Genomic DNA, 14,108 nt, shown 5'->3' with positions numbered 1-14,108 from the left:
ATGATGATTAGCTGTTCACTGTCTTAAGAAATTTTCATGGGTAAACATAATTGTTAAGAATTAAGTAGATGTAAGGTTTACTATGAGGGAGAATATACTTCTAGAAATTGTGAAATGTATTCATAAATTTGCCAATCCACAGAACGCTACTATAACAGTCCACAATTGCTTACTTCTTAGTTTCACTAGGAATAAAGGATTCTGAGAGTTAAAAGCCCCAATCAATATATGTAATTAGAACTACTTAGAAAAAGTAAGGATGAGAAACAGGTAAGAAAAGTAAAATGACCTATTGTTCCAGAATGAGGAAGATTTAAAAAGGTAGAACAAAATCTGTATGGGTATGAAAAAAAACCGTAGAAATTTGTAGAAAAGGAATCTTGGAAAATAAATTTTACATGTGGTTAAACTGACTAAGGCTGGAACGGATGTATTTAAGTTTTTAAAAAATGAGTTTTAATATTAAAAACACACTGGTAAAAAAGTTAGAATTTGGTTTTGTCTCAGCTGAAAAACCAAACTTTTCTTGGACTATCGGTCTGCTTTTCATAAAAGATTGTGAAAAGTGGTTTTTTTTTTTTTTTACCTTTTGGGTAATCTACCTGGCAAGCAAAGGTTTTGTGTCTTACCAGAATAATTTACTGTGTTTCATGTTGTCTTTATCAGGTCTTTGATCACTTAAAAAAAACGCCTTTTTTTTTTTTTTTTTTTTTTTTGAGATTGAGGAGAGAGAGGAAGGGGGTGGGGAGAGGGAGAGAGGGAATCTTAAATAGGCCCCCCACCCAGTGCAGAGCCCTCATGGGGCTCCAAGTCAGGACCCTGAGATCATGACCTGAGCTAAAATCAAGTCAGACTCTTAATCCGCTGAGCCACCCAGGTGCCCCTGTTTTTGCCTTTAAAATCTATTGTGGCTTTAGTTAAATAAGTATTTTTTCATAGTGATCTGAGATCGTATTTACTCAAATGCTCAAACCTTTTGACATCTTGGCAAGTTCCCCAAATCAAATTCTAAATGAAGTCTCTTTGATTTCAAAGTGACTGAGTTTTCCCAGAGATTCCCTAGAAAACCTCAAAGAATTTGTCTCTCACCTTGCAAGAGAGATGTTAAACTAGGTTTATTTGGTATGTTAAATTATGTGGAAGAACCATCAAGTAAGCATTGACAATAAACTTCCAAAGTTGTAGGCGTGTGGAAATAAATTACTAATACAGGTATTCCAGAAATTGTTCCTATTTTCTACGAAGTTGTCAATACTCTCATCCAATTATTATCCTAAATTATTGTGTACCACAGACATAACTGTATTTCTTTATCAAATGAACTCTCATTAGATCTTCAATTACAGCTACTTTTTTAAAGCTCTTTTTGTCATGGGGCGCCTGGGTGGCACAGCGGTTAAGCGTCTGCCTTCCGCTCAGGGCGTGATCCCAGCGTTATGAGATCGAGCCCCACATCAGGCTCCTCCGCTATGAGCCTGCTTCTTCCTCTCCCACTCCCCCTGCTTGTGTTCCCTCTCTCGCTGGCTGTCTCTATCTCTGTCAAGTAAATAAATAAAATCTTTAAAAAAAAAAAAAAAAGCTCTTTTTGTCATTTACAGATAGTTACTGTTTCACTCTGATGCTTTTACAAAAGTGCTTCTTCTTCAGAAAGATTCATGGTAAAATCATAAAATTGAACTGGTTAAGAATTTCCAGAACTACTGGAAAAAACGATTCAAGTAGAACAAGAATTAATGATACGAGATTGAGTGGACTGATGAGGGTAATTATAATTCTTTTAACCCTTTTTCTTTGAAACATTGCTGGTTCCTTAATGTTTTATTTTTCCAGATTTAAGGGGATGTTTTTTCTCTTTTCTCTTAAGCTATCTATGGCTTACAGTAATTTTATAAAGTATATTGCTATAAATAAAATGGAAACATTTACTTTTTCTCCTTACCTGATTCCTCCAGAACTCAGAAACTCATTGAGTATTCTTCTTTTCATGACAATATAATTATTTGTATAAGTTCAATAAGAACCTGTTTTCATATAATAGGGCACAACTGGAAACATTGGTTTTACTACCAAGACTTTGACTGGAATGTTGTATTTGAGAAGATGCATAAAGTCAGATATGACCAGACAGTTTTAAGAGACTAAGGTTGACTTTGCGGAGCCAATAAAAACTCACTGGAAAAACTGGCCTGGTATCTTGCTTACAGGATTCCCTGCAGCCTTACCAGGTGACTAAGGAAGGCCATTTCCTGGAAGGCCCAGGAAACTCAAGATATCCTGGGCGTGGGGCACCTGGGTGGCGCAGTCGTTGGGTGTCTGCCTTCAGCTCAGGGCGTGATCCCAGCGTTCTGGGATCGAGCCCCACATCGGGCTCCTCCGCTGGGAGCCTGCTTCTTCCTCTCCCACTCCCCCTGCCTGTGTTCCCTCTCTTGCTGGCTGTCTCCCTCTCTGTCAAATAAACAAAATCTTAAAAAAAAAAAAAAAAGATATCCTGGGCACCTCAAGAAAAGCCAAATCTATAGGCATTCCAGGCGCAGTCTGATGGTGAGTTCTTCACTTGGCTTCTTCACCTGGAGAGGTTTTTAAAAGTCCAATCTAAGATTCCTTATAAAAAGTTCCAGCAAAACAGATTTGAAAAAAGCCTATAGGATCGCTCTTCCCACTGTACTTATATAAACAATCAGGCCACGTTTAATGAGACTAGACTTATTTTTCCAAGCAAATCAGCCTTCCTGTGATTATCTTTGATAGAAATGAAGGTGAGTGTAGAGAAAAAATTGTGTTTCAGTAAAAGATTGTTAACACTCATGGATACCAGATTCTAGTCCTGTTCATTATTTTTGACGTTCTGTTATTTAGCTGTACACCAAACCGGATCGTGAATTCTTTTAGTTTCCTCAAATAATCTGGCTACAACTCCCCAAACTAATGTTTCCCACCTTCTGACTTGGAATCACTAAGAACAAAGGCTGCCCTTGAATGTCCTTGGAGGGGACCACACCAGCTCCTCCTTACTACCCAGATGGCAGCCAAACTTTAGGCACTTGAATGGTGGGTCTACATCCCTCATTAAAAAGAGATCCTCTAAACTCTTAGAACTGCACGCCAGCTGGAGATCTAAAATTAAAATTGACTCGGGAAGTTCCTCCTCAGATGCAGATGGCATCTTGGGGACAGCTCTCCCAAGATCACAGAGCAAAGTCATCATCTCCAATATTCCAGCTTTATTCCTGTTGCCTTTTTGCTACTCGTTTTTTCTCTCTGTTAATGAACAGGAGAGACAGTGCTCCTTAACTCTGCCAACTATGGCTGGATCTCCGGCTAAGGCTGTAGCTGTACCACAAAATCTCTGTATTTTCTTGCTCACTGGGTTTTAGATAATAGAATTGCTTACTTCTCGGCGGAACACAGACATGCTGTGCGATAGTAAAATACTCCTTGCTGCACCTGGATCAAAACCTCTGGTACTGCAGCAAATACAAGAAATTAACAAATAAGCCACTTGGCTAGACCAGGTACATTCTTTGACTTATTTGATACTAACTGGTTTGGTTCATAGGGAGTCTGGCTGAGAAGCATCCTTCAGTCTCTTGGCATTATGTTCCTAATGGTTCTCATTGTGGTCTCCCTGGTGTGTTACGTTCTCTCAGTGATCTTAAATGCATGTTCACAGCCATCGACCGTATATTACGTGGTCTCACAGTGCTTGGAGAAGCAGAAAGAAGACGGATGATGAGATGAACAGCAAAAACAATTGTTTGAAGGATCTGACATCATAACCTATGAGTTTCACAATAAGACAAGAGCAAGTAACCCCTATCTGACTGAGGGGCACTAGGACCAAATTTTTAGTCAATCTGTCATGTATGAGAGGATGACCGAAAGGGGGTAATTGTTAAATTAATCAAATAAGGAGACCATTAGCATAATGTGGCTCTAATCTTGTGGTGACCTATGGAAGGAAGCAAAATCTAAGCTTGTACATGCCTCAAGGTCACAAATCATAATGCTAGGGACAACCGATCACAAACAGCCAACCAGGCTTTTAGCTGCAGTCGTCAGTAACTGTCTTCCTCTGCTTCTGCCCTTTTTCTGTAAAAGCCTCTCTCTGAGCTCCTATTGGTGGAGTGCTTCTAAACACTCCTAGTTTGGTGCTGCCTGATTTGGATAGATTTTTCTTCACTCTTAAAAAAAGCTTCTAGATATAAAAGAAAACTGCAAAGTTCAAAAGTCTTTATGGTATGTCCTATCTGTGTGAAAAAGGAAACAACAATACACTGGTACTTAGATATACGTGCATAGTGTACCCTAGAAGGACTCCTGAAAAACTTAAAGTTCTCACAGAGAGTGACTAAGAGTCATGGGAAAGAGAAAATACTTTTAGCTTCACATACTTCTGTATTTGAATTTTTACCATGTACATTTTGCAATTAAACCGAATCTGTATGACTAAAAGAGTACGTACAAGAAGTGGAAAAAGGTGAAGAACCCCCATTTTTCATGTACCTTTGTACTAGCTACGTGGCTTTGGATAGGTCACCTAAATTTCAAGAAATTTGCTTTAATATTGTAATTTGGACGTAAAATATTACTTGCGTAAGATTTAATAAAGTTAATCATGGTGGTTCATGGTAAATCTGGGAAATCACAACACACAAAAAGAATTTCTCTTCTGTGAAATACAGTGAAAATGTAGGTCCCGGGGAAAACCATTTTTTATAATTTGGCAAAACCCTTGGAGAGATGTACTCTCTTGTGCAGACTATGGGATCAAAGTAAAAGGTATGCTTAGCACTTCAGCCTCCTCCCTAGAGCGCACAGTTCTGTCTGAAGTTCTAGCAATTGCTTTCCATCTGACCTGGGAGGGAAAGGGAATGGATAGGCTTCTTTCTTAAGTGCTGGGATGAGTGACGGCCAGGGTCGTGGGTGACCTTTCTTTACCTGCCGCGCCTGCCATGTGCTCGTCCATGCTCAGCAGGAGCTCCCAGGCAGCTGGCTGGATGTCTCCGTACATCTCTTCTGTGAGGATTGGCGCTGCCTTGATGAGCAGAGATAAAGGAGCAGGCGACAGGCTCATCACCTGGGAAGAGATGGAAATCACATCCTAAAATCTTGGAAGCTGCTGATGGCTATACTCCTCTTGAAACCCAAGTACCGCTTCCCTTCCCGGCTTCCCTTTAATGACCTTAAAATATTTTCTAAAATGATAGCGTATCTATCATGGCGTATCTACCTGGCATGGCGTGTGATAAACTTTAGACCTCAGTCGGTGTGTAACTACAAAAGATACACTAATTTTGTGATGCTCTCACCACAAAAAGTATTTTGCAGCCGCCTAAGGAATAAAGTGTAGAATAAGCTCCGTGAGAAAAGAAAGACTCCGGCCAGTAGATCTTTGTGTTAAAAGTCCTGGTGGACTTTCAAAGCATCCTGTGTTCCTTGCTGTTAGGAAGTGATGTCCACGGGAGGCAATGAGCAGCCTCTAATTTATAAAGGAGCTCCATTCAGAAAGTTAGTTTTCTGGGGCGCCTGGGTGGCACAGCGGTTAAGCGTCTGCCTTCGGCTCAGGGCGTGATCCCGGCGTGATGGGATCGAGCCCCACATCAGGCTCTTCTGCTATGAGCCTGCTTCTTCCTCTCCCACTCCCCCTGCTTGTGTTCCCTCTCTCGCTGGCTGTCTCTATCTCTGTCAAATAAATAAATAAAATCTTAAAAAAAAAAAAAGTTAGTTTTCTAAGCCAGTAAACTTGGGTGACCTTTGCCCTTTGAAACATTGTATATTGTGGATATTGCCCTAGATTAGGCCACAAAAATCCTATTTAATCCATTATTTCAGATACTCTATTTTTTAAAGATTTTATTTATTTATTTTAGAGAGAGAGCGAGAGCACAAGCGTGAGCAGGGGGAAGGGCAGAGGAAGAGGGAGAGAAAGAATCGCAGACTTGCCACTGAGCACAGAGACTGATCCCACGACCCTGAGATCACTACCTGAGCCAAAACTAAGAGTCTGACGCTCAACCACGGAGCCACCCAGGTGTCCCCATTGTTTCAGATAATTCAGGTGTAGGTTGTGGACGGTCTAGGTCTTTAATCATTTTAACAACTTTTCAGAAAGGGCATCTGGGTGGCACAGTCGGTTAAGTGACGGATTCTTGGTTCAGCTCAGGTCGCGATCTCATGGTCCTGAGATGAAGCCCCCCCACTGGGCTCTGTGTGGACTCTGCTTGAGATTCTCTCCCTCTGCCCCTCCTGCTTGTGCACGCGCGCGCACTCTCTCTCTCTCTCTCCAATAAAGAAATAAATCTTTAAAGAAAAAAAAGCTTTCCAGAAAAACAAGTTGTTTTTCACCCCCTCCCTCTACACCCTGGGGAATACGTGTAATGATTTAAACCTTAGAATGTAATAATATAACAATGCGTCAAGCACTAGATAAGTAGATAAGTGTACTATCTCTTTAATCCATGCAATAATCCTTTGAAATGGGCCTCAGCGTTATAATCCCCGTCTTATTTATGTATGAGGCAGCTAAGATCAAGAGAAATTAAGCAACTTGCCCAAGGTCCCAGAGCCACAGCGGTAGCTGTGGGATTTGAACCCAGAAAATCACACTGTAAGAGTGGAGAGCATCGCCACCTCAGGCTGGTGGGGGATTGGCTCCATGGTGTGGGCAAGTGGGAGGAGGCATGGTTCCAGCCAAGCTCCCCAAGCCCTGTCTCTGTGCAAGCTGGCTGGCTAACATGGAGGGATTTTTTTTTGCTTGCACGCTTGGTGGCACTCTTCCCCACCAGTTAAAGGGGCCTTCATGCTAACACTGCACCGAGGGGCACTGGAGGTCTCGAGCGTTGTAAACAGGGTATCTGGCGCCCCCTCCCGATTACTGCTCCATGAACTTTTCTGACCCAGCCGTCCATACCTGCAGTCTGATGTATTTCAGCATCCCCGAGTCCTTTTTCCCTTCCAGGTTGGCCTCTGAAACTCTCTTCTTCAGAGAAGGCGTCCGCAGGCATGACTTCTCTGAGCACTGCCAAGAACACAAGATACGTGATGAAGAGTGTTGCATTCTCTCAAAAGCCAGCAGGGATGTTTCCCCCCCAATTTTCCAAACGACCATTTTCATCTAATGGGAGGGACGACTTAGGCCTCTTTGTAGGCCCACACCTTCTGAAAGTGATAAAAACAGTTAATTTTGGAAGAAAGGGAGCTCAGAGACATTAGCTACAAACTCCTCTTTTACCATGACGGAAACTGGGGGCCAAGGAAGCGGAATAACTTGACCAAGTCACAAAGCTGGATGGGAGCAGAATTAAAAAAGGACAAGGCTCTCCTGACTTTCATTTCAGAGCCAGTTGTATTTTTTGAAACTGTTAAAAACACACAACTTTTAAAAAATGAAGTCAGTTAAAACCCACTCTAATAGCCCCTTTACAGGGCTGGATGTTACATGTTGGCTATTTGGTCATAGAAGAAAGAACGTATTTTCCAAAGGAGTGTTAGGAAGAAAAAGATAAAAGACTCATCAAGGAAGTACAAGTTCAGAGCACTTGTTATCTAGCCCCGAGTTGTAAGGTAAAATGATTTCTTTAAAAAATGAAACTCATTTAAAAAACAAAAAACAAAATGATACTCGTCTATAGGAAGCAGCAGCTCTTTTTCCAAATTGTCTCCTGAACCAGGGTCCAGAATAAAACTGACTTCTGCATAAGCACTGAGAAGACAGGGTTTCTTCCTCCAACTCCTTAAATGCCAGGGATTGGAGGGGACGGAGCAGCTGGGAGAATGATGGGTCCTAATGGTGACAGGCTCTCGTTTATTTATCCGTAGTCTTGATGGCTCCTAGTTACTCCAGGCTGTGCAAAGAGGGCATCCGTCCTTCTACACAGAATAAATGCTCATTTGTTTTCCCAGTTCCATGTCAATGAAACACTTTCTCCCTCAAAGCTGAGGAAAAAACGGAACTCCTTAAGAATTTTTGAACAGAGCTTCACAGTGTTATACATGGAGATATTGGGAAGAAAAGGCAAATCTAAAAGTACACGAATGTTCCAAGAACGTCTTTCAAAACTCTGACAAAAAGACCCAAGACAATGCATCTCATGTGTCACTGGTATGGAATGAACTTTTAGAATGAATCTACTTCGAAACAAATGAATCAGAGCTCTTGCTGTGTTTTCTAAAGACAAAATGTGGAGGCACATACTTGGGAACACGTATCATTTGAGGAGATAAATCCTGCATTGTATTTTTCCCCCTGTGAATGTGAAAACAATATTCAGCAAGATCCATGCCTGTTTTATAATTTGGAAACTGTTCTAAAATCATATGGCAATCATTTTCCATATAAACGTAGGGGTATATTTTTTTTTAAGTATATTCTTTTATATCTTTTAAAAAGTCAAGTTATTTTAAAAAGGGCATCTCTCGTTTATTCTATTTATAAAACTATACGTGCAAATTGCAGAATGTCTGGAAAACACAGAAAAACTTGGAAGAAGAAAACAAAAATCCCTATAATCCTTAACCCAGTGATAGCCATTATTTTTTTCCTTTCAGCCTTCTCTTCATTCTGTGCATCTTAGCACAATGGTGAGGATGCCATGTAGGTGACACACAATTTTAAACAACTCATTTTATTAGGATCTTATGGTATTTCCCCAGGTCATTAAATATGATTTTCAAAATAGGATTTAAAATGTGGTTTTCAAATTTTGTTAATATTTCACCCTTTCTCCTCTGGCTGGACATTTTGTCTTTTTCAGGGTTACTTTTGAACAATACTTCTTGGTTAAATTATAGGTTCTTTAATCAGGCAGATACCAGCTTAGAAGAAAAAGGGTGAACATTCATGTTTGCCTCTGACACTCTGGGAAATGCAGGATTCTGTTTAATCCTGTTTACTAGGGACAGAAGGTATATGTCAAGCTTCTCAGATGTCAAATATCTAATATCCTTGCACGCTTCCCTAGGAAGCATGGTGTGTTCTGGTGCCTCATCATTGTGACGATGCTTGTTTCAGAGGGAAAGGAAGGGAATTAGAAGGGCTTTCACTCTAGGGTAATGGGCTAGTCGCCCTTCCTGAGTGACTTGTTGAGGCTTGGAAGGTAGGTATCAAGGGTGCATACGTGATGATGGGCACTTCGGTATACCGTGTGAAAGTTCTCACGTGCCACTGCTGGTGTTACCCCTAACTCAGGCTGACCAACCTATCATCAGTTGCTTTTTGGCTTTCATAACTTGATGTAAAACTTGGTTAGAGGACAGCTCGTTGCCGGATGGAGCAGGAGGCTAGATCTGAAGGCATCTTTTGTTATTCACGGGAGAGTAAGAAATTTCGCTGGACCATGAGTTACCTATGCTGGTTGGAATTACACATCAAGCTGGGACCTGTAAAGAATCCCAAGACTAGTAATCCAAGACCAAAAGACAGAATGTATCACCAATAGAGGATGGCATTCATTGTTGAGTCAATCTACCAGAGGGAGGTATGGTCAATGGGAGGCAGCTACATAGCCTCAAGATGTGGCAGGGATCTTGGGGCATGCTTGCTGTGGCATGGTGTAGATCTTGGACCACTGACATTTTCTTCTCTGTGTACGTCTTGGACACATAGTCACCATATTTGGCTTTGTGACTTCTCTCCTCATTCTGACCACTACTGATTATTTTGCAATGCAAAACCAGTCCTTTGACTGACCAGGGCTTTATCCCATGATGTTTGGATCACAAAGAGGAAGAGTGGAGCCCACCAAATTCCTGTCCTATGGTGATAAGGGACACAGAGTCTGATTCATGTGGTGACGGTTGCTGAGACTGGGCCATGATGATGCAACCTGGAGATTTTTAGGTCACATACAAGGTGAACAAAGCAGGAGGATCTGGCTGGGGGGCAGGGCAGAGATGAGGGAGTAGAAGGAGATGCAGAAAGAAGCAGAGATGAGAAACTATGCCCATTCTGATTTGGACAGCAGCTTTGGTTCTCATTCCTTTAAGGCTTGGCTCTTTCCTGGTCTGTCCCTGGTTTCATGAGATTCTGCTATGTCCTTTGAAGAAACTCTAATTACTTGAACAAGTTTCAATGGGTTTCTTGCAACAAAAGATTATTGACAAGAGAAGCATAATACTTAGTTATTTTAATTAAATTTTTTAAAAATTAATTTAATAACTCGAGAGTGTTTCTCAGGAGTTAAACAAATGCCAGGAACTGGGCTAACCTTTGGGGATGTACTGTGGAGCAAAACTCCCTTGGTGCTTGCCCTACTAGAGAACTTATCTTACCAGGAGAGATAGATAACGAACAAACAAACAAATGAAAAATCATGGTAAGCATAAAAGGAGACAAATGCCACGAATGAGGATGTACTATGGAAATAATGTGGTATTTAAAACTTAAGAAAACTGGGGGTGCCTGGCTGGCTCAGTCAGTTAAGCTGTCTTCAGCTCAGGTCATGATCTCTGGGTCCTGGGATCAAGCCCCATGTCAGGCTCCCAGCTCAGCAGGGAGTCTGCTTCTCCCTCTGCCCCTTCCCCTGGTTTATGCTCTCGTGTGCTCTTTCTCTCTCTCTCTCAAATAAGTAAATAAAATCTTAGAAAACAAACAAACAAAAAGGAATAAAATTTAAGAAAACTGGAGTCAGCCTACTGAGCTCTCTGGAAAAGAGATCTTCCTGGAAACATATTTCATGCCGAGAGAAGTCTCATTATTTCCCCAAAGGTAACCTAGACCCTTGGGCCTCACACATCTTTGACATGTGATTTTGAACAGGGAGACATTCTAGCAGATGAAATCAAGACCTAGGGTCTGGTCTTGGTCTCACAACAGTGTTTTCCATAGCTTTGGAAAAATATGAGTCTTGCAGGAAATCAGTTGGCCTCTTGCCACCTGCATTGGCCCTCACAGAATTTACAGACACTGTGCCCTTTCTTTTTCAGCATGTATCACCTTTTACCCTCCTATCCTTTTTGGCAGAAAGGAAAAAAAATTGTTTCATCTACTCCTTTTTTTCATCAGCAAGCACTAAGTGAGCATTTATTCTGTTTAGAATATAGCATTGGACAGGATACGTATATATAGGAAAAATCAAAGGATTCTTTGGTGAAGGTACTATATAGTTTATAAAAATGCCTCAAGCTCGGAAGTGCACTAAAACAGACGAACAGGATGCACAGAGTGTCTCTGAGCACTGAAATGTAGATTAGCCGCCTGATCAGAGTTGCGCGGGTTACAGGATGTGCTGGCTGCCACAGATATGTTCTGCCATAAAAACCAATTCAAAAGGAAACAGGAATGAAATATCAATTGCTCATAAGGCTCAATTTTAATCAGAATCACTGCTTTGATTCTTGACTTGCTGCCTACTCTATTTTCATTTCGGCCCTAGAAATGGGGGCATTGTTCATTATGTGACAGATTCAGCCCAGGAAATGGAAACGTCATGAGAGAACAAAAAAGAGCTTGCACAGGAGGCTGGCATTTTGAAAATAAAATGTTTATTGCAGCAGACTCAATACATTTTTTCAGCTCTTCACCTGCATGACTAATTTAAATACGTTAAGATTAGAGGACACTTAACTCTGGCTTTACTTTCTCTTTGCCTTTCTAAAATGTAAGCATGCCTAAGGTTGGCAAGCCTCTTCTGCTGCTTCCGGCCAGTGTCCTTGCTGGGCTAGGGGCAGAGGGCACTCATGAACTAGACAGCCCACTCGGCCGTTCAACATTTATTGTCCCTCCGCTCTAAGAGAGGAACTCTGGTAGGTATCGCATAGGAAACAGTGTGCAAGACTGCCAGTTTCCCAGAAGTTTATAATTAGGTGGCAGAGGAGAAATAGGGCTACAAGGGGCCCTATTCTGCAGGCAGAGCGATCATAAAAGGCTTAGCACTTGCCAGGATTCACAGGATAAAGACTATAATCCTCGCTACCGCCTGGGGGCCCTACGTGGTCTGGTCTCTATCTGCCTGCGCGGCACGCTCAACGGTCTCCTCTACTCCAGCCACGTCCTCCGTACTCAGCTCTTCTCTCAGGTTGGAAAATTCTGTATTCAGTTAACATCCATGCATCCTTCAGTCAAAACTCATTTGTCACTCTATGGGAGAGGCTGTCTGATTTCCCCCGACAAGTTCAAAGTCTCGCTCATAAGCTGTCTCAGCACAGTGTGTTTCTTCTTCCCTGCTCTTACTGCTATTGCAATTTTACAGCAATTTGAGGCATTTGATTAATGCCTGTCTCTCCAACCAGGTTGTGTGTATCATATGAAGACAGGCCCCCATGGGCCATACCTCTTGTGCCCATTATTATACTCAGCACATGGTATGGACACAGCATGTCCATAGGTTCTTTAAAAATTTGTTGAATATATACAAATGGATGGATGGATGGATGGATGGATGGACGGATGGATGGATGGATAGATGGACAGATGGATGGACGGACAGATGAATCAATGAACAAAGAATGAGAAAAGCACAAGTAAAATGCCACTGTAATTTAAAGGATGGAGGGAATGAAAATAACATCAATCATCCACCATTGTATGCACTGTGGTTAACACCGGCAAGATCATAAACGGTTTCAAGGAGGAGGTGGCATTTGAGTTGAATCTTGAAGGATGTTTGGGTTTGGCCCCATATGGATTACAGGTGAAGGTATAGTATAGTTGGAGCAGTAAGAAATCTCAGAGTATGTACAGTGAACAATGAACATTAATTTAGGTTGGTATATTTTTGCGACTTCCAACATAGATGGTTTTCTCCTAAAACTAAGGGAGATTTTATATGAAGGAGAACTTACCTAAATAAGAATATATATACATATCTACATACATACATATGCCCATGAACATAGATGCATAGATTTTTATGTCATCATTGACGTTTCATGAATTTACCCACATTGATCTATTCCCCCATGATTTTCCCTCAGAATATGTGTAGTTCGAATACCATGAGGTACAATAAAGTCTAGTTAAAAAGCTCTGGATTTGATATTCCATCTTCCTAAGTTAAAGTCTAGCTAAGTATGTTACAGATGTGAACTGTGACAATCCCACCCTCTGAGCCTCCACTTTTTCATTTGTAAAATGGGAAGTACAGTATCTCTGGCACAAGGTTTATAAGAATCAAAAAGCACTTGGTCAGTGATATATACCTGCGTTATAGCCTCACATATACGCTCTGAAAAAAATACTGAAAGATCATATCCCGGAAGGCAAACAGCACACTTAGGAGATGCATGAAATACAGATTTTTTTTCTTTAGGATCTCCGGGTATTATCCCAAACTTCTTCAAGAACTGTATTATAATTAAAAAAGATATTCCTTCGTGCGTGCTAAAGCCTTACAAATTGCTGCATGACTCAACTGTGAATTTTTTGTTATTGCTCATTTTCTCTAGTTATTTGATTGGAATTTTAACACCCTCCCCCCACCCCGCCAAACCTGGCTTGCAAACTCCTTAGGGGAAGAATCCTCTAATACTACTTATTTATTTTTTATTCCTCCCAGAATATCTGGCCTCACATTGTGCCGACAGCAGGTGCACAATGAATGCTCACTGAAATGAATAGGTATTATATCAAAATCTCTTTGTAAAACCACTTGTGAGGAGCAGCTGCAAGGGCGGCCAGCAGCCCTGGGTCAGGCGTCTCGGCCATCACGCCTGTTCTGGGGCAGGTGGGTGACCCAGGGCTTTCCCGGCAGGAGCACGGCAGCCCTGGTTACTGTCTTCAGCTCCTGCCAGCTCAGCTGTTCAGTGTACTTGTCAGGAAAGAGCAGCTGAATGCTTAGAAAATGGAAGAGTTTCTTAAAGGAGTTTCCTTTGGTCCGATTTGACCTAGATTACTCTATTATTTATCTGTGAACAGTTGGGCCATTTATCACTTTTCCTTAACAAGGAACTGATAAACTGTGTCAGTTTCCTATTACCGCTGTAACAAACTACCACAAACTCCGTGGTGCTAAACAACACAAATATATTATCTTGCGGTTTTCGAGGTCAGATCTAAAATGGATTGGCAGGGCTGGGTTCCTTCCGGAGGCTCGAGGGAATCATCCATTTCTTCACCTTTTCCAGCTTCTAGGGGCTGCCCCAGCCCTGCATTGCTCTGACCTCTACTTCTG

General features: G+C 41.5%; 1 protein-coding gene across 2 annotated transcripts in view; it reads right to left on the bottom strand.

The window, feature by feature from the left end:
- The window catches only part of UNC80 (unc-80 homolog, NALCN channel complex subunit), a 216,363-nt gene that overhangs the window by 78,982 nt on the left and 123,273 nt on the right, over positions 1-14,108 (bottom strand). For both annotated transcript variants that reach the window (XM_026492047.4, XM_044381208.3), the window contains 2 exons: positions 6,911-7,018; positions 4,939-5,077 (listed from right to left, as the gene is read on the bottom strand). In XM_026492047.4, coding sequence (XP_026347832.3) covers positions 4,939-5,077; positions 6,911-7,018 — 247 coding nt within the window. The remainder of the gene's footprint in view (positions 1-4,938; positions 5,078-6,910; positions 7,019-14,108) is intronic.

Source organism: Ursus arctos, unplaced genomic scaffold (genome assembly GCF_023065955.2).
Source record: "Ursus arctos isolate Adak ecotype North America unplaced genomic scaffold, UrsArc2.0 scaffold_1, whole genome shotgun sequence".
In the NCBI taxonomy this organism is placed as follows: domain Eukaryota; kingdom Metazoa; phylum Chordata; class Mammalia; order Carnivora; family Ursidae; genus Ursus; species Ursus arctos.
Note: the sequence above shows the minus strand (reverse complement) of the source record. Positions and strands in the feature narration are given on the sequence as shown.